General features: G+C 36.6%; 1 protein-coding gene across 7 annotated transcripts in view; it reads right to left on the bottom strand.

Annotated features, from left to right (window-relative positions):
• The window catches only part of KCNK2 (potassium two pore domain channel subfamily K member 2), a 199,942-nt gene that overhangs the window by 30,826 nt on the left and 147,644 nt on the right, over positions 1–21,472 (bottom strand). For all 7 annotated transcript variants that reach the window (XM_055319465.1, XM_055319464.1, XM_055319468.1 and 4 more), the window contains one exon: positions 12,394–12,533. In XM_055319465.1, coding sequence (XP_055175440.1) covers positions 12,394–12,533 — 140 coding nt within the window. The remainder of the gene's footprint in view (positions 1–12,393; positions 12,534–21,472) is intronic.

Consider the following 21,472-nt stretch of genomic DNA (forward strand, 5'->3'; position numbering starts at 1 on the left):
ATAGGCACCGGGAAACCGAAAGGACCACCAACACATTATAAACCTTGGCATTTATGAGAAATTCTGTGAAGAGTACCATCATATTTATATATAAAGCTTCCAGTTTGGGGAATAAATTGCTTTGTATGGTAAGATTTCCCAATATTATTGATTTTTACTAAGTTTTCTACCAAATATTTCATACAAACATTTTCATCAAAAGATAACTAAGTGCTTGTTGGTAGAGAGAAGTTATGAAAGTAGTAAAACCAGAGTAGTAATGAACAACTATGTGTAGCAGAGATACTTAGCTACAAGATGTAAGAAGCTTTTTCTTTTCTCTCTTTTTAACTCTAAAGATGAAAAAAACAGACATTTTAGGGAGCACAATCAGGCTGATATTCTGGAGCTAGAGTTTATCCTTGTAGCTGGATCCACCTCATTATGAAAGTGACTACTTTGGAGACCATGTGTGAGTGTTTTGTTTAATCACAGACAAATAAGTCAAGTACCTATTCCTAGTTCTTAGACACTCTTACCTGAGGAAGCAGTCCAAATGGTGTTGCTTTAGACCAAACCTATATGATGTTTAATAATTTAAATGTGTATCTTCATTCAGGAGAAATATGTTCGCATATATTGTATATTCTTTATATATTGGGTATATTATATTATCATGCCAATTGGTTTTTTGCCGGTTTGGTCCCTGCACTCAGGAGAGGGAATACCCAACAGAATAAACTTGTCTAGAGCAATAAAGAGACCCATACAATATGCCACCATGCCAGAAATTGAGGAGAAAAATGACTGAGGCAGGACACTTTGAGAAGATGACCAAAGGACTCTAGGAGCAGTACACTTTGACCACCTAGCATTACATTGTTCACTTCTGCTCTATAATTCCCTTAGGTTATCCTCAAACCTTCCACAAACTTATAGATTGTCTCAGGCTCATATTAGCTGCATACAGTGATCTATATCCATGATTGGAGTGAAGTGGCTCCAGAGAGAGCTTCAGCAATTATGACATAGCCAGGGAAGAGAAGAAAAGAGAAATTCAGAACTACAATATGGAGTGACAATTGACAAGTGTAAGGAGGACAGATTTGTGGAACATACAAGTACAACCAATTGGGTTGTCTTCAAGTTGAGATAACCAGTCTACAGTTTATACATAATTGAATGGCATTTTGGCAAGTTTTAGCCAAGTACTAAATAAACAATGTCTAGCCAAATATGATTTTTGCCTAATGTGTGGATCATAATCCAACAGTATAATCCAATAGATTATAATACAGATTATATAATATAGGATAGATTATAATATAAATTATAATATAATGTAATATATATAAAAATTATTATATTTGTAGAAACTGGTTTGTAAATACAGTTCCTTAGAATAATAGGTTGAACCCCTAGAATTGTGATTCTTAAAGTCAAAAATGGTTGAATGTCAACAATTTGATACAGGTCAACCTAATAAATTTCAAAAATAATATAAGGATATTTGCCACTTTATATCATGATTATTCTGGTGTTATATGCATTGGTTTTATGAAATTCAACATCAGTTCAATAGTCTTTCTTCTGGAAAGTTTACATATAGAACGGACCCAATATCATTGGACCCAATCCTGATTGAATATATAATCCTAAATGAGAGCAGAGATTGCTTTGTTACAGAAACAGGAATATCTGGTCTCTGTACAATTTAAAGTCCATCTATAGTTTCCTTAAAAAGCAGGTTGCTTCAAATGTTACCTTGATGCCTCTGTTTTAACAAAACCATTAGTGAATCTCAAATAATATAAAAACAGATAACATAATATCTTAAATATTATAAATTCAGACAATATATCTAAGTCCATCAGAGAGTTAGAAACTAATACAAAATTCACCAAATATGAGCATGGGACATAAAATTTTAATCCTCCAAATTATTATTATTGTGATTCTTTCCTTGAATTAGACCAATGTTTATGTTTTACCAGACCAGTCAAAATAGAGAAGGTTATAATCTCTACCAAACAGCCCCTTAATTTTAGTGGCTTTAAGCAACAAAGGTTAATCTCTCACTCAGGCTAATTAGCAGCGGACTCTGCTCCATGTGGTTATTCAGGGACCCAGGCTGACATTGCACCACAATCTCCTGTAGTCATTGTGCCAGAGGCAAGTAAGCTTTTGAGGGGCTCACAGGTGCAGTTAAATCTTATTCTGCTCATATCAGTTCTGGGCACAAGTCATTGGCCAGAACTATGCATGTCTCACCAACCACAAGGAGAAGAGAAAGTGCAATCCTCATGTGTCTGGAAGGAGACACATATTTCATGAATTGCACTGGTGGACTAGGTAATCTTCCTTGTTTGGAAACAGATTTTATATCTGTATGTGTGTGTGTGTGCGCCAGTATCTTTAATTGGAAGCCATACTTTTGGTTCAAATCAAGTTTAGGCAGGAAGAACTAAATTCCTTTACCGCAATTAGGGTGCCATCCAGTGAACACTAAACAAATCACCACACTTTGTTGCAAAAGATGATAAAATAATCCATGATTAAACTTTAGAGTGGGCCCCCTACTCAGCTCCAACCAACCACAAACAAATATTTTTTTTACGAAAAGACATTTATGGAGAGGAACTAGAAACAAATTTATTTTGTTGATCCATCTTTGAAAACACACTTGCTTGTGTTCTCAGCAAACACAAGTTTGATGTTTTGTAAAATGTGATTGACTTTAGCTCTGAATACAGGCAAGCAAATACTTTGGTTTGGTGAAGAAAGTCAAAAAGCAATTTTGAAAGCAAAGTTCATGGTGACCACTTTTCCTAACACAAATTCTCAGAACAGATGATGGTATCAAAACAGTCAAAGGAGATAACATTATATCTTGATGCATTAAATCCCCATAATATGCTCTCTAGCGAAAGAAAATAAAATTACTTATAAAGTGCTTTGAGGCAAAAACTATTAACTTAAGTTATTTTCCTATTATGTACAAATGAATAGAAAAAATTACTCTGAATTTCCATTACGAGATGACATTCTGTGAAATATCTGGAGCCAAAAGAAGTTACAATTTAGAAATAGTGAGGGTTCAATCTAAAAGAGAGAAAAAAAAGGAATCTTCCCGCATGTGTGTTTTTTTAAAGTAACAATTGAGCTACTTTTTCCCGGGTTAATAAAAGGAAAAATACAAATAGATTGTGCCTCAGTCAGTCCATACAACAAGGCATCAGAAAATCTGTAGCTCTAATTTAAGAAAAAAATGAAGATAATAGTAATGTGGGTAGATTTAAGGAAATTTTAATACAGAACCTAGTTTTCAAGTCCATAGAACATCCAACATACCTGAAATTCTTGCATCCATTTTTCCTAGACTTTTCAAATGGACTCTGAATTTGTGATTAAATTCTAGCAATATACATAATTGTTGTTTTCTTGTTTACCTTTTCTTTTATGTTTACTTTTTATTTCAACCAGATGAGATATTTGGACATATAAGATTCATAGCATTTCAGAATAATATATGATGATATCTAGGTGATGGGTTTAGAGCTTTACAGGATTATTTGCTTTGGGACAGTAATTTGATACTAATTTCTTCAGAAATCCAGGAGGAAAAGAGCAAGCATCCAGTAAGCATTTAGCCACATCTCACACTCTACCCACTGAATCTTTATAAAGCAGACTCATAAAGAAGGTTAAATCTCACTTTATAAAAACATGGAGACTCAGGCCCAAATTAGGCATTTTGGTGAAGTTTGCAAAGCTAGTAAATAGTTATGACAGTATTAAATCTCAGTTCTTTTTTTTAACAGTTTTTTAAATTTTTTATTTATTTATGATAGTCACACACACACACAGAGAGAGAGAGAGAGAGAGGCAGAGACACAGGCAGAGGGAGAAGCAGGCTCCATGCACCGGGAGCCCGACGTGGGATTCGATCCCGGGTCTCCAGGATCGCGCCCTGGGCCAAAGGCAGGCGCTAAACCACTGCGCCACCCAGGGATCCCCTTAAATCTCAGTTCTAAGGCTCCAAAGCCCATGCACTTTTTAGAAATCATACAAATTATTTCCATTCATTTTAAAGAATGTATAAATTTTAGAGCTTCAAGAGATCACTGACGTGTACCATAATACAATCAGTGACCACAGGAAATTCACAAAGCCCTTGTCTATAGCTGCATAGTAATGGGTCAGATTTGGGTACTTACTTGTAATGGGTGAATATTGCCTACCTATAAAATAATAGTAAGAAAAAAGAACCCCAAAGATTCAGATGCAATGAAACGCCGGGACACCTGCACCCCGATGTTTCTAGCAGCCATGTCCACAATAGCCAAACTGTGGAAGGAGCCTCGGTGCCCATCGAAAGATGAATGGATAAAGAAGATGTGGTTTATGTATACAATGGAATATTACTCAGCCATTAGAAATGACAAATACCCACCATTTGCTTCAACGTGGATGGAACTGGAGGGTATTATGCTGAGTGAAGTAAGTCAATCGGAGAAGGACAAACAGTGTATGTTCTCATTCATTTGGGGAATATGAATAATAGTGAAAGGGAATATAAGGGAAGGGAGAAGAAATGTGTGGGAGATATCAGAAAGGGACACAGAACATAAAGACTTCTAACTCTGGGAAATGAACTAGGGGTTGTGGAAGGGGAGGAGGGCGGGGGGGTGGGGGCGAATGGGTGACGGGCACGGAGGGGGACACTTGACGGGATGAGCACTGGGTGTTATTCTGTATGTTGGTAAATTGAACACCAATAAAAATTAATTTATTAAAAAAAAAAAAGAAAAAAGAACAATAACAACAACACATAACTAACTTTTTTAGGCACCGGGGAGGCAATACGGCATCTAGGTTGATGACTGATTCTACCACTTACCAGCTATATAACCTCAAGCAAGTCACTGCTTGAGCACCTCTCTGTGCTTCAGTTTTCTTATTAACAATTATTATTTGACAGCCAAGCACTCTGTATCATTATCTCATTTAATATTAAAAAATAAAGTATACTGTTGAAGAAAAGTATTTCCATTTTTACCACTCTCAAATCCTATTTTGTTTTTAGCATCTATTTTGACTTGTAAGAACTTCTAACGTTGGATCTGCAAAGGTTCACGGTATGCAATATAATCCTGGAATGATCTAGAGACATAATTTGGGGTCTTGGTTCCATAGAAATGGCTGTCCATAAAATTCATTTAAAAATTAGACACATACTGGCTGGTGTGTAAGAGTTACTGTTGCCTCAAAGCATAATTTAAGTTTTACATTGTTATTTGTTCTTTTATTTATTTTGATTCTCCTTCCCAAATTCCTATTTCCTAAAAATATCTGATTTACTAACTAGATCTCCTGTTTACTAAAGGGGCTGGACCTGAAATGAGAAGCATCTTTTTCACTGGCACAACCACGTAGAGTCAAATATAGACCAGCAGATGAACCTCAAAGTCTGACTGTTCTGAGCTTTTCCCAATAGCACAGTGACAGATACCTCCTTCCCCACAGGATAGAAAAGAGCCATTTATTTCTGCCTTGTTTTAAGTAACACATTGTGATACTGCCTGCCTCTTTTTATTTTATTTTATTTATTTTATTTTATTTTATTTTATTTTATTTTATTTTATTTTATCCCTTTAGCCAAAGAGTTCTATGCACTGGAATATAAACCTGTGAAGACTTATGATCACTGTATATTGTGCCCATAGCCCAACTTCAATCATTTATAACTACTTTAGCATCTCAACAGAGAACACCACAAATATACCAAGAAAGAATCTGAACTAAACAGTAATGCTCCTCCCCCCTACCATGTTGGAAATCAAAGCAACAACTACAAAGTTTGATATGCTTTTTGAAAGTTAAAGAAAGGAAGGGAAGGGAAGTAGGGTGTGGGGTGGAAAGAAAAGAAAAAAGTAAAGCAGGATATTTTAGGAACTAATCCAAGACTACGCAAAATAGTCAAAATTCCTTTTTCCATCTCTAGAAGGAAAATAAAAGCAAACATTATAAAGATCAGTTAGGAAATGCACCACCTATGGAATCTTCCCAAGAAAGACATCAGCCTCAAACTAGCACCAATGAAGTTACTGCCAGAACCTAATGCAACACTCATCATAGAGTACTTAGTAAGTATTTTTTAAATGAATGATTTAGGAATGAATTCGAGGTTAAATAATCTCCCAGCTGGCCTCCATGCTTCCAGTCTTTTTCCTGTCCTGCCAACCTGACACCACCGTTCCACAGCTCACCTGCCACCCCATCACCACCCATACTCACCATGTATGCATGCCCAGCAGTGCCCAGGATCAAGGCTGCCAATGCTGCTCGACCTCAGGCAGCACCATGCACACAATTTTCTATTACTTGTGCTCCAAGGCTCCTATTTCCATAAAAAATGTTTTATTTCCATTAAAAAATATATTGGTTTTGGGAATTGTGCTGGATGTGCCCAAAGAACTGTCTTAGAATACCCATTCCATGGCACAATTCCAGGAAGTGATGCTTACACTTTTTTCCCTACAGGGGTGGCACCCCTGGAGCATAACCTCATAGGGAATTCTAGTTACTTTACTTATCTGCCTAATGTTAGATTCCTTTTCTTCGAATCCCATTGTCTTTAGCTGATTTGATCCATCACTTCAATTACTCTCTCTTCAAAATCTCAACTCCTTTGTCCTTCCAACAGACCCTACTGTGAAGAAATGTATTTGTTTTTTTTTTTGTTTTTTAAAGTTTTTATTTATTTATTCATGAGAAACACAGAGAGAGAGGCAGAGACAGCAGAGGGAGAAGCAGGCTCCCTGCAGGGAGGCTGATGTGGGACTTGATCCTGGGACCCCGGGACCTCAACCTGAGCTGAAGGCAGATGCTCAGCCACTGAGCCACCCAGGCACACCTGAAGTAATGTATTTGAATATATGATTTACTAAATTGTCCTTTACAGTCTCTGTATTCCACCCCCTCCTCCTTAAATGAAGCTATTACTCCAGGTTTCTTTTTTAGCTCTATTTGTTGACTTACTTTACAAATCTTAATTGGGTGAATTTATCTATACTCACAACTTACACTGCATTTATGTAGCGATGGCCACCCCCACATCACCACCAAACTATTTCTCCGGCTCCCATCCTCTAACTTGTTTACACTTGCATTAGCCACCTACTATCCAACACATCCTTCCATCACAGCATCTCCAAAATGGCATCTTCATTCCTCCCTCAGAATCTCTCATTCTCCTGTGTTTTGTAATTCCATCCAAAGCCAGAACCATGGATGTCACCCCTTTTCTTTTTACTGACCAAAGCTAATGGGTTACCAAATCCTATTCCTTCTATCCTCCAAATAATTTTGAAACCCATACCTTCATCTCCATCCCACTGCCACAACAGAGCCTTCATTCAGTACCTGGATTCCTGCACTAAGCTCTCTCGAATGATTTCCTGCACCCAGCTTTGTTTCTAATCCATCTTCCTCACTGTTGACAAGCTCATTCATTCCACTTACTTAAACTCCTTCAGTGGCTCCCTGAGGTCTTCAAAATAAAGTCTAACCTATTTCAAATGGCATACAAGCCTTTCATATTAAAAGCACTTCTCCCATAAGAAATAACTGAAGGTGGTCTGCTGCTACCTTTCCAGGACTCAGGCTGCAAATGCTCTTTAACTGCGGATCCTGGACAGGAAAAAAGGGCTGCCAAGTCCCAGCTCTTTCACAGAAGGAGGCTTCACTGTCCCGAGTGAGGTTCAGGAAAGACCAAATGCTGCCACCAGCTCAGCGCAGCAGAAAACTGTCTTCCTCCATATTCTCAGGTCCCTGGGGGTAAACTAAGTTCCAGGCAGTCTTGCAAGGCTGCTGGCACTACAGCTTCCCAACCAAAGGCAGCTGACTATGATGTAAGGCCAACCCACTAATGTGAGCTTCTCCATTACAATGAACACCTCCAGAGAGTACAAAACATGATATTGATAAAGAAGTGATGTTTGGCTGTCCACTCACTGGGGCCAGTTGCAGCGCCAAGTGGTCTGACAAAACTGGCATGCTGTGGTGGTGTTTGTCTCACATATGGATGGAACACTCCAGACGCTGGAATGTATACATTAATCACTATAAGAACTATATAGAAATCACAGGCTTTTCAAAGCAAGCGGTGTAAACAGTAGAAAACTATGCATAATAAGGATGCACTATTCTGTGCTTGCTTAAAATTTTCCCTTCTGACTTTTGTGGTCACATCTTATTTTTATTGCACCTGCCTCAGCTAGTCGTTTTATTGTATTACCCAGAATACCTAAGTAACCTTTCTTTTCTAAATACAAACACCATTTTCTCAGAAGAGGGTACATGGCTTAATAGGAAAAGCTAATTAGTCATACCAATTCTTCTTGTTGACCATGTGCTTACTCTCCATTAGACTTTTTTAAAATAATGAAACAAATACTTTTACAGAAACTCATGTGTCTCCATGGAAATATGATTGAGGTCATTATTATTTCCCTTAAGGAATGCCGATCAACTATAATTATGTGTGACATTTTGAAACAATGCACTGTTGCTTCAACTAACCATTTCTTCTGCAAACATTTCAGAATGGATTAGCTATACCAACATATTTTATATCAACATGTTCACTAAAAACAATTTCTCCTTATTTCAAACCATATTTTCAATAAAATTTGTCATCTTTGGGAACGAAATATACTTTAGGATAAAAAAAGACAGAAATAAAGCCACATATGATTAGATGTATGTATCTATACTCAACTGAGATGGTTTAAGAATATTTGTTTCTTAAAAAAATACATAACTGATATTATTGGTCAAAATATTTTCATTCAGGGGAAAGCAGGTGTTTTAATATTATCACTTGCAAATTTAATGCTATATATTTCGTATATTCTGTATTAGTTACATTTTTAATAGAGAGAATTTCAAGTTATCAAAAATATGTAGCATTTTTTAGTTATCAAAACTGAAAACTAGACATAATTTTGTTGCTTCTGAACATGCAGGAAGTTTGTAAAGGTTACAGAATCTGGAATAGTTTAGGTACAGAAGGTAAGGAATACACGGGGAGCAGGCACCCAGTATGCATGGTCCATCTATTAAAGATGACAACTAGACTGTATTTAGTTGTATTTTATTTCATTATACCCTTTCATGAGTTATTTCAAAATAAAATAACTGAATAACCCTTCTTCCATCACCATAGACATTTTTGTACTAGTCCCGTTTATAAAAAGTTTGGCTCTGATCATCTATAGATAAATTATAAATTGTCTATCCCTTCTTTCTTCACATTCCTCTGTTGAATCTGTAACTCAATTTTGTCATTTCCCTAAATTGCATTATAAATAAATTAGAAAACACACATCTGCTCAAACTGAGGCTCTATTGCAATTGGCTCAATCATGCAGAGCAGGTGCAGCTGCAGCTCCAGGAGGGCTCACAGTAACTTTTGTTCATAGCCTTTACTCACATGAGCTTTCTACATGCAGTCACCAGAAACTGCAGGTAACTCAAAAGGTTAGGTGAAAGCTCAAAGACTTTTGAGAAAAGAAAAGTTTAAAAACTTTAAAAAAGTTTACTACTTTTCAGTGTTTAATAGCATGAAAACACTGATCCGACTCATACTTCTGTTTGAGAATCATGAAGATCACATTGAACTTGTCTTCCATGTTAAATAAACCAGATAATGTAGAAATTTAACTTTATTTCAAAAGACTGTGTTATGACCCCAAATGTGTCCTGTAAAGCCCTAAACCCCCAATGTGACTGTATTTGGAGATAGGGCCTCTAAAGAGTTAAATGAGTTAAGTGAGGTCATGAGGGTGCATCCTTGAATGGACAGGGCTGATGTCCACCAGGGCTCTCTCTCCACGCAGCTGCCCAGAGAAAAGGACATGCAAAGACACAGCAAGAAGGCAGCATCTGCAAGCCGAGGACAGAGATATGACCAGAAACTGACCCTGCTGGCACCTTGATTATGAACTTCCAGCCTCCAGAACCATGAGAAAATAAATGTCTGTTGTTTAAGTCTTGCAGTCAATGATATTCTGTTATGGCAGCCTGAGCAGACTAAGGCAGATTGTTATCTCATTCCTCTGGAGAAGTGTGTTAATGCTTTGTACCCGCTAGTCCTATCACAGAAAAACACTGGCTTTTAGTAACACAGGTTTTAAACTTTGATCAAATAGTCTATACCAGTGTCATAAAAACAAAATTTACCACTGTTCTCTACATGCCTTAGTGGCTTTCAAACTTTTTGGCTGTGCTCCACAATATTTTTAGTATTTACAGATGCATGTATGTATATAATATATAGTACACTTATAATATGTGTGCATGTGTCTTTCACAGAACTTGTCCGATCTAATTGTAGAAGATATGTTCTGTTGAATTCTCTTTTACTTACAAAATAAATGCTTGGAAGAATCAGACCAATAAATACAGAGAACAAAGTGGTGGTTGACAGAAGGAAAGGGAGTTGGGGGGATGGGCAAAATGGGTGAAGGGGAGTGTGAATCTCCATACAGGCTTCCACTTATGGAATGAATAAGCCCACAGGGATAAAAGGCACAGCGTAGGAATATAGTCAATAATCTTATAATAGCAGTGTATGGTGGCAAATAGTAGCCACATTTGCATAGAGATGTTGAAACACTATGTTGTACACCTGAAACTAATGAAACATTGTGTGTCAAATTTTAAAAATTAATTAAAAAAATAAACACTTGTGGATATTTCTAAAAAATCCATTTAATAGCCAATTTATAGCTAGATGTTTGAGAAGTCTTTTTCAGTTATGTTACCCAAAACATTCCCTAGTTATAATTTCCTTTTTTCCCTTAGCATCTCAAGATCCTTAAAAGTACAGTGAAGTTAAAACAATTATAATATTCTCTCTCTTTCTTTCACATTCATTCTCTCTCTCTCTGTCTCTCTCACAAACACACGTGTGCGCACACACACACACACAATGAATCTAAGAAGGAGGTGAATTAATTGGGGTCTTGCTCAAAGCAAAACTTTTCACATGATTTAAACCAGAATGTCATGCACACTGCCTTGCTGATATGTTTATAATAAAAGATTTTGGTTTTATGGTGCAACTAAGACATAGATTAATGCATACAGACTATGTGAATTTCTAACTGAGGAATATGATATCCATGAAGGGAAGTGCTGGATAACGACATCTTTCTAAATACTATAGGCAACTTGGGTACTGTTAAGAAATTATATGACTTGATGAATTTCAAAGAAACTACTTATTTGTAAGGAAAAACTTAATTTTATCGTTTCCTATCTTATTCTATTTCTTTTGTGTTTATGTTTAAGGAATCATGTTTGCTGTATCAAAGATTTTGACATTGGTGTCTCCTGGCATATGATCACCACCAGATAATGAAATGGAGGGATAAGTAAAGGAAAAGACAATAGGCACAACAGTTACAGATGTTACAGATTTGTTATTTAAAAAAATTGGTAAAGTTGGCTAACACCTAGAAACCAAAAATAAAAAATTCATAATAAGACACAATTCTGTCACACTCAAACTGATAATACTTCTGGGCCTGTAACTATGAAATCAAAATGTAATTTACAAAGTATAAAATTTCAAGAACAAGATTGAAATGTTAAACTTTCCAAATCTTTATGGGTCAAAATGTTAATGTTCATTTCTATATGTATAGTTGCTATAAAATAGGTAAAAGAATGTATTTTTGAACATATGAATTCTGTACACAGGGAACTTGGCCATAATGCATACAGCTTTGGGCACATGTGTACCTGCACACGTTTATAGAGATATTTATAAGAAAGAAGTAAATCAATATAGTCAAACAATTCAATATAATGTGATACGTTCACTTTTTAATGCTATTGGGATCTTGACATAAGCATTTTCCATTGTATTTCTTTTTATGGAACAACATTTAGTTTGTGCTCTTCAGGAAAAATATAAAAAGAAAATGGAAAAAATATTGAGGGAAATATTTTAAATTACATCTTTTTTTCATTATAAATTAGCCTCGGCACCTCTATAGCATCTGGTACATAGCCAGTATTTGCTAAGTGAGTTACACTTAACATACATCAAATTCACACCAAACATATAAATATTAAAACTCTTAAATAACATTTATTTTTAAATGTCAAAAACGATGAAAAATAACTTTTACTGAATCAGCTAAATAAGAGGGGTTTTGTTTTTAAAGATTTTATATATTTGAGAGAGAGAGAGCACAAACTCTGCTGAGCAGAGAGCCCAAAGTGGGGCTCAATCCCAGAACCCTGAGATCATGACCCGAGCCTAAGGCAAACGTTTAACCGACTGAGCCACCCCGGTGCCCCTTAATTGGGAGTGTTTTTCGCACATTCCTTAACTCTTACCTCTTCCTTTGTCTTTTTTGATATCACTCGGAGCCAGTCTCCAATCATGCTCAGGACAGCAGCAAAGTAAGCAAGCCCAACGAGGATCCAAAACCACACGACGGGCTTATAGAAGTCTAGATATTCAATATCTGATCCACCTGTGTGAGAAAAATTAAGCAGAACAAAATAACTTCATATTCATGAAAGAAAACAACATGGATACTTGCTAAAGGCATCAACTGAATTTTGCTTACACAACAGAAATCCTTGTTAATTGATCCACATTATTTTCTTCATATGGGATTCTTTCCTATCCTTATCTGTTTTTCAAGAACCAGTCACTAGGTTTCTTTTTTTTTTCCTTTAAGTTTTTATTTTAATCCCAGTTAGTTAACATCCAAGTGTTATATTCAGTCACTAGGTTCTTCTTAATGAGATCTTTCATTTACATCTCTAGATCATAATCTTTCTTTGTTCTATGTTTCTTTTTTGTTTATTATAATCTGCCTCAACTAGTCTAGCACTTAAGTATTCCATGAGTATCTCTTTCCACCTCTACTGTAACAAGTAGAAGACAGAAATAACACTTCCCTGGATATGCATTTAACTTAGCATATTTATGTTACTGCCAATCAATTCATGCCACCCAGTCAATACGTGTTAACCGATCAATTAAAAGTCGAGAAACTGGTTCTTAGTCTAAAATCACCAATACAATGGATTGATAACGAATGCCTGAGACAATGCCCCGGTGGGTCTAATTGGAACAAAGAGTAATTTGGGGAGGATATACTGCCATTCATTATTTTCTGACTTTTCAGAGGAATTCCCACATCACATATTTAAATCCTTGGCTTTCTAGAAAAATTTATCAAAGAATCTCTTCAGTTTTACTCTAATCTTGTTACTTCTCCATCCATTTGATACAGAAACTGCAGCTCTGAGACTCTGAATATATTTCAACACATCCCTACTTCAGCACATATTAATGGGGGACTTAGTAATTCCCAAACAGTTCCTTCTTTTCATGAGAGACAGGAACCAGTCTCTCTCTTGAGAAATTCACAATTTAACCTGAGAAAGCCTCACACAGACAATTACTCATAATGGGGTAGATCAAGTGAAGCAAAAGCATGTCCCCTGCTTATAAGATGACATGGAAGAAATGATTTTTTTTTACTACTGGAAGGAGAAGGGGAAGAAAAAAGAAGGGGAGTCTCAGTAATGAAGATCAAAACAGAGAAAAATTCAGTGTAAAAATATGTGGCATATTCAAAGGACTCTTCGTAGCTAAGACTACACATGGATGGCAGCCAGGGAGTAGATGAGTAGAAGAGAGGAATCTAGAAAAAATGAGTTGTATCAGATTGTAAAAACTTGTTCCTAATGAGATGGGGCATAGGTAAAGTTGATAGATGATAAGTCATCTTATCATTCATGTTTGACCATATGCACAGAAAGATCCAGCTGCAGAGAAGGAAGGCTGGCAGAGAAGTCCTGTAAGAAACTTTTGTTCTGAACTAGCCAAGAGTTTATTGTGCCTGAGTTAGGGCTGGAATGGAAAGAAAAGGCAGTAGAAGCATCAAAGAAGGGCTCTAGGATGATCAGAATCCCTCTGTTGGGAGATGGTACCAGCAACTGAACAGGAAACACAAAGGAAGAAACAGTGACTTAAAAAAGGCGGGCTCAGTCAGAAGAATACCAACTCTTGATCCGGGAGTTGTGAGTTTGAGCCCCAAGTTGGGTGTAGAGATTCATAGGTAAAACAAATAAACTCAAAAAATATTCATTTCAACTGGTACATGATAGGTTTGAAATGTTTGAGTGCCAACAAGTGGAGGTACATAGTAGGATCCTTTAATTACAGATCTAATGCTCAACAGAGCAGAGCAGGAGACAAAGACTGTAGTTAAGAACAACACAGAGGTGGGATGCTTAGAGGGGTCATGGATGTACTCAATTCACAAAAATTCAATCTATGCATTGAGAAGAACAGCTAATATACAAGCAAGTATACATTAAAGTCAAATATAAACTATCAAATGTAGCATCACTACACATAAATTAGACTTTGAGTTACCCACGATGACATTTTCAAATATCAAAGGGTCAGAGTAAAAAGAGAACATTTTTCTATCAGGCAAGTAATATGAATAGACACAGGTTCAGTTTTCTTTTGGGACAAATAATAATTTGAAAAACACAGTTTCAAAAATTAACAATGTTATTTTCAAAATACTGTAGAAATTTTACCTTGTGTAAAATTTTTTAAAATATCATTTCTGGGAAGGACTGTGGAGGCCCAAACACATCTCATGATGGTTAAGACTTGGCCCAAGGGAGAAGCAGCTCTACAAATTCACAGAAGTGACTTAAGAAGTGTGTGTGGAAACTTGTTATATGATAGGCTCGCTAGCAAATTCCATTTTTCAAATGTTTTCATTTCAATGAAACCAAAATGACATTTTTTTCCAAGTACTTTCTCTTTCAAAACCAGAAAATCTTCATCCAAATAGTTGTGACTCACTTATTAACACATAAGTTCACCAACATGTTGATTTTAAAAGTTAGTTCATACTCAAGATGACTTTTATAAGCCCTCTTTCTTATAAACAGGATGTCACAGTTTGAAAAGAGTAAATTAGCTTAATCACCAAAAGGTCTATATTTGGGTAAAATGTTCATCCCACAAGTTTCAGCGTATTCTAAGCCTGAACACAGGGATGGGGAATGTTCCCCATCCTGTACTGCCACTTTTAGGATAAAATATCAGCCATCAAAGGATCTAGGTAAAACTAATGTACACAAGATTGTTGTCAAATAACCCACAAGTCCTACTTACTTTCTGATAGCCAAGATTTATGAATGAATTTCTAAATTATTTTGACCACTTGATCCATAAATCCAAATTAAAATAGCTGAAATATTAAGATAACTCACTTAAAAGGAGCTGTTAGTCTTATTTTTAAATCAGAAAATGTCAACAAATAATTTTTTGGCTGTCGTGTCAATTTTAGTCTAGCGTAACCCGTACCTGGGTCTCTTGCTGATTAAGAACTTACGGTAATTTCTCTGTCCTAGATTCACTGCCTATGCCCTCCACCCCCATCTCCACTCAGCCACTCTCTCATTTTTTCCTCCCTCCACAGACTTCTGAGATGCAGCCTGCAGGATGCTATGACCTGCTCTCCCCTCCTGGGTTCCTCACCTACTTGGCAGGATCAGCAGCTTGTGGCTACTGAAAATGTGGATGCACGTCTTTTCCATTTTCAGACCTTTCTAGCTAATTACTGTAGGCGAGCAATGATTATAAAAATAGCAAAAAGGGGTGGAGGTACAAAGTTTTTAGGAATCTTACAAACTGTTCCAAGTAGTTAAAAATAAGTCTCTTCCTGACTCTCATCATGGTGATGGTGCCATTTTTCTCTGGATTTCTCTTAAGTTCTTAAATAAAGAAATTAGCCAGAGTCTAATCTGATCTAGCAGATTAAACTTCTAAAAATATAGCTCAAGAAAGGTTTATTATTATTATTATTATTATTATTATTATTATTACTTATGACACTATTGCTGGAACTCATTTTAGCAATAATGGGTTTCCTAAACATTTCATTGGAACTATTCCTCCATCTTGCATTAAGAAAGCCATTTCCTACCTGGCCCCAAAGAATCACTCATTGGGGGGGCAGAACAGCCCATCAGGCTGCAGCAGGCACATCCAGGTTTGTTTGTCTGTCTATTTGTTTGTTTAAATAAAGGCCTAGTAGTCCTATATAGCCCAGTCTCTGCTCATTTCAGCCGATTTCCAAAATATTCAAAATCTGGTTGAGAGAGAAGAGTGAAAATTAAGACTTCCTGATTGCCCACCTAAATGAAATCATTCCATCCTAAAGCCTTGGGAGGCAGGTGTTGAGGGGGGTTGTATTCCCACTCTTCACATTTCCATTGATACAGGACAGGGCTGTTAGTAAGACCATTTGCCATAGATGGAAGCCACATCTCCAGCTGCCTTTATCAGTAGACACTGATAATTCAATTGCCATCACTCTCACAGTCTGCTCAGAACTCAGGAGTAGAGGACCACTTTCATATTGGCTCCTAGAAATCCCAACAGTAAGTAGTCCCACTTACAATAGGGAAGTCACAGTCTCAGTAGGTAAAAGAACATGTGTCAGGCCACACAGGAAAGGAGGCAGGAGAGCTAAAATTCAAAGCCAGGGCTCCCTGGCTCCAAAACACAGGCTTTTATTCATTGGCCAGGTTGTCCATGTCACCTATGATCTCAGCAGCTGTTCTTCCTATCATTTATCCACCAGCCTTTTGTGTCCATACTGCATGACAGACAACTTAGCTAGGGCTAGAAACACTAAGTCAGATGAGGTGTGCCTCTACCCCTTCTTCCCCTCAACAGTCTTACCTAGAAACCAGGTGGGTCTGAAGAGAAGTACTATTTTATCAGGACCCTCACTACCTCACTTCTGTCCTCATTTCAACAGTTTCTAGCAGTTGGCCCTGTTCTCCAAAGAACTTGAGCATGTGATGCCCTCTCCTACTTATATTGAATTTTCTTTCCCTGAGAGGCTTCTGAACCACAGAACATTTATAAAGAAAAAAAAGAAGATAAATTCTGGATTTAAAGAATCATCTATTTTTTTTTTAAATTTTTTTTTTATTTATTTATGATAGTCACAGAGAGAGAGAAAGAGAGGCAGAGACATAGGCAGAGGGAGAAGCAGGCTCCATGCACCGGGAGCCCGATGTGGGATTCGATCCCGGGTCTCCAGGATCACGCCCTGGGCCAAAGGTAGGCGCCAAACCGCTGCGCCACCCAGGGATCCCTCATCTAGCTATTTTGAACTGAAATCATCAACTCCATGACCCCATCTTCTGGTTTATTTTATTTTATTTTATTTTTTAAAGATTTATTTATTTATTCATGAGAGACACAGACAGAGAGAGAGAGGCACAGACATAGACAGAGGGAGAAGCAGGTTCCTTGCAGGGAGCCTGATGTGGGAATGGATCCCGGATTCCAGGATCACGACCTGAGCTAAAGGCAGGCACCCAACCTTTGAGCCACCCAGGTGTCCCCATCCTCTGGTTTAAAGTAATATTTGTATTACAGAATATAGATACAAACATAGAACTTTGCTCTAAAGAAAATGGGCATCATTTCTTTATACTGGTCTTTAAGTATTTTAATTTAGATATCAAGAACTAAGAGGCTCTTTCAATAATGTTGTAAATTCTGCTTTCTTTTTAATAAATGGAAGAATGACTTCAGTATTAAACCATAACTCACCTAACTAAGTCAAACTTCTCATATGCTAATAAGTCAGAAAAACAAAAGGCAAAAACTGGTAACTAAACCTCTCCAATACCTGAACCTATATTTGGGGGTTTTTAATTTCAGCATTCAAGATGCTGTCCATTTCCTGCTAGGTACATGGTTTAAATTTAGGAAAATAGCAACAAGTTTCATGATCATAAAGAAAGATCAACACACTGTCACTCACTCATCCTTTACAAGGAAGGAAAGGAAACCGATAGTATTTAAGATGTGCACAGTGCACAGTGGTTGTTCCTAGAAATTACCATCAGGTCTCAATATAGGGCAATTTGAAATCTTTTTCATTACACTTAGTACAATTTACCGCCTGTCTCACTAAGCCATAACTATCCATCACTGAATGTTTTCCTTTTCATTTTTTTCTGCATATATTTTCATAATGCTTCTATATATCCATTCTGAATCTGTAAAGTTAAATAACTTCCTAGTTTGTCCTCAGATCCTAGGACTTCTGGACCATTTGGATCAAATCCCATTTAATTAATCATGCAGATGTTAGCCATTCTCTTGTGAATTCTCTGAGAATTGCTGGCTGAATCAGGAGGTGGCCAGACTTAGCAGTATTTTCGTATATTATAAAACAGAATGACTACCAGGAAGAAAAGTTCCCTATTGAATTTAGTTTTTGCTTCTGAATTTCAAACATTCTTTCCCAAAGGAAAAGGAACTAGAGTAGTCATTATCACTAAGTGCTAAGCATAGTATCTAATACACAATATGTGCTCACTAAATATCTGAAGAAACAGAAGAAAGATGAATATAATACATTTCTCTGGCATTTACATAAACCCTTTCTGGTAAAAGTGATTTTTCTGAGACATTGGATTGGGGTGGTGGTGGTGATGACAGTTCTTCAGTAGATCTCAGTCCTCATCAGCTACTTTCCCTCTTATCTACTGAATTCTTGGCAAATTTTTACTGTTATTGACCAGTTCAATAACAGGAAGTTTAAGAACTGGCCACTGACACAGTTGCAAAACCTTTAGGCAACATCAGGAACTGTTTTTTAGTGGGTCTCTCCAAAAAATCTGCTATGATTTTCGAGCAGAGATTTATTTATATGTTTTCATGATAAAATCCCCCTGCTCTAAGCACTCTACCGAATGAGTCATCTTTTCAGGCATAAGGAAAAGCAATAGTTTGGTTACTAAAAACTTCATTTCCAATAATGACTTTGAAAATATAATTCCAAGGAAACATTATTCTTAATATGAGATATACAAATATGTTCTTTCCAAGTAAAAAAAAAATGTGATGCCAAATGACTATACGACTGTTAAAATTTGTAAAAATTTAGTAAAGGTAAAAGTACCAAAAGAATTTTAACTTGGGAGGTCCTAAATTGTTTTTTCTGTAATCAGAGCATAAAGCCTGATTAACTCAGCAAGCTCTCTAGTCCAGAGGAAGACCTTCCTCTGCCCAATGGTCCTTCTAGCTGGACTTAGAATCAAATTGACAGGAGACAGATTCAACAGGGGAAAATCAAGTTTAATAGGTGTACAAGCAGGGAATCCATGCAAATATGAAATTCCGAAGACAATAAGGCAACATGAAGCGTTTGTGAGCAAGGAGAGGGTAGGGATATGAGGGCAAGGCCATTATCAAGAAGGTGAGAAGAGATGTTTGGAGATATAAAGGATTGTCCTATTATGCAGGTACATTTCTTAGGTAAAGGGGAGTCTCTGTTAATAGCTCTCTTTCTGGTATAGGCTCTCCTTTTCAATGTCTTTAGGCAATTTGGGGGGAGGCAGAAAGCTTTTTCTACATGTGTTGGTACTACATGTGTTGATTACTTTTAAATTGAAATAATCTTTGTGCCACAGTGGTCCATCTCAGGGTTGCCTGCCCTGGGCCCCTACACTTTCAATAACTACCTGTGAGATATGGAAAATTTCACTATTCAACTAAATATACTAAATTTCATTGATCCAAATTCCAAGAAGATATATTTGGATGGCCAAATAAATTTATACTCTGATGGAAAATGTGTTTTCCTAAGATCAACCATGAAGATTTCTTAGAAGATCTAAATTTTTGGCTAAAACTTTTGGTTTTTATTAGAAGAGTAGGTAATGTGAGGTCATTGTGAAACTATAAATTTTTATCTGGCTTTCACTCATTCAAATTATGTCTTATGAACAAATCTGGTTTATGAAAGGGATGTTTTTGAGAACTTCTTTACACAGCTTCAAAACAAGATGTGGAAATGTTTTCCTTGGCTTGCATGACACTCTTACCCTAATAGCATATATAAAGATACTGGCTTTGGAAAAGAATTTTTAAATATGGTAATTATTTGACTTCTCACCAAACTTGAAGAATCACCACTTAAAAACAAATCGCAGACCTGGAAGACCAGTAGAGGCAAGCCTGAATAAATAGAACTTAATCTGTCCCACATTTCCACATAATTAATATTACTGCTTAGGCTGTTTTAGCTCTCAGTCCACAAGGTAAGCATGATTTAACAACTTAGCACTTCAGACTTTTCATCAAATGAAAAATAAAATGGCAAAAGTCAAGAAATAGAACACAGGATATTAACTTAATTCTCAAACATAATTTTTGCCATTAACTTTAACTTGCTTGTGTAATTTAACTATAAATTATAGGCGCTGCTAAAATCAAGTAAATGACACTTTGCTAAGTTACTGACTTTATCTTTTTTTTACTTTTTAGGTAGGGTTACTGTGTGCAAGCGCTAGTCTTAGTAATAGGGGTCTATTTATTCATGTGTAAAGTAAATGCGGGAGTACGCTGTGGCCTCCTGGGTTCTTTTGAGTTCTAGGACATTGAGAGCTAGTAAAGAACACAAAAATCTATTGGGAAGGAGCACACGCCAACCACTAATGTAACCAACCAGGAACTAAAACACCTCCCTTGCATAAATATAAGGATAAAATTTAAATTTTCCAGGTCTCTTCTTGCAGAAAAATTACTAAATGCTGAATTCCTATGTTCAGTCACTTATACAATGAGACCTGAACATTATGTCAGTCTGTCTTTACTAGTGATCTGCAAATGCTTTTGATTCAACATCACCAACAGTGAAAAGGTTATGCACATGCAAATTTAAATGCATGTTTATTCGTCAACCAGAAATCTATCATGTTCGGGGTGCTCAGTGGGTTGGTTAAGTGTCTGATTCTCAGTTTCTGTTCAGGTCATAGTCTCAGGATCATGAGATCGAGCCCCATGTGGGGCTCTGTGCTGAGCATGGAGCTTGCTTGAGATTCTCTCTCTCCCTCTCCCTCTGTCCCTCCTCCTCACTCATGCTCTCTCTGTTTCTTAATAAAAAAAAAGAAATCTATTATGCTCTTATATATTATATCATGAACACTATGACATATAAAAAAGAAAAAGTAAAGAATGAGGCTTAACAATACATGAAAACAGAAGTCATCCTGTTTGCCTCCCACTGCAGAAAGTATAGCAGGCATGGATTTTCTTGCTTATACCCTGAAAATGAGCACTCTGTTTCAGAGTTCTGGTCTAAAACATCACATCTTTACTTGTTGCTCTTGAAATGCTTCTAATAATTACACCAAGATTACAACTTGTATCCTAAACATTTATATATCACTTTCCAAAATTTACTTAGTTTCCCTTAATAGCATCAGTTTGAGGAATATGTTGATTGGTCTTCAAAGGAATTCAATAAAACAATGTGAATGAGCCTTCATCCTACTCAAAGCAGGGCTGGCAGGTGTGAGAAGGGCATCAGATGATGAGTGTGCATTACAGGAG

The sequence above is a fragment of the Nyctereutes procyonoides genome, unplaced genomic scaffold (genome assembly GCF_905146905.1).
Source record: "Nyctereutes procyonoides isolate TBG_1078 unplaced genomic scaffold, NYPRO_anot_genome, whole genome shotgun sequence".
NCBI lineage: Eukaryota > Metazoa > Chordata > Mammalia > Carnivora > Canidae > Nyctereutes > Nyctereutes procyonoides.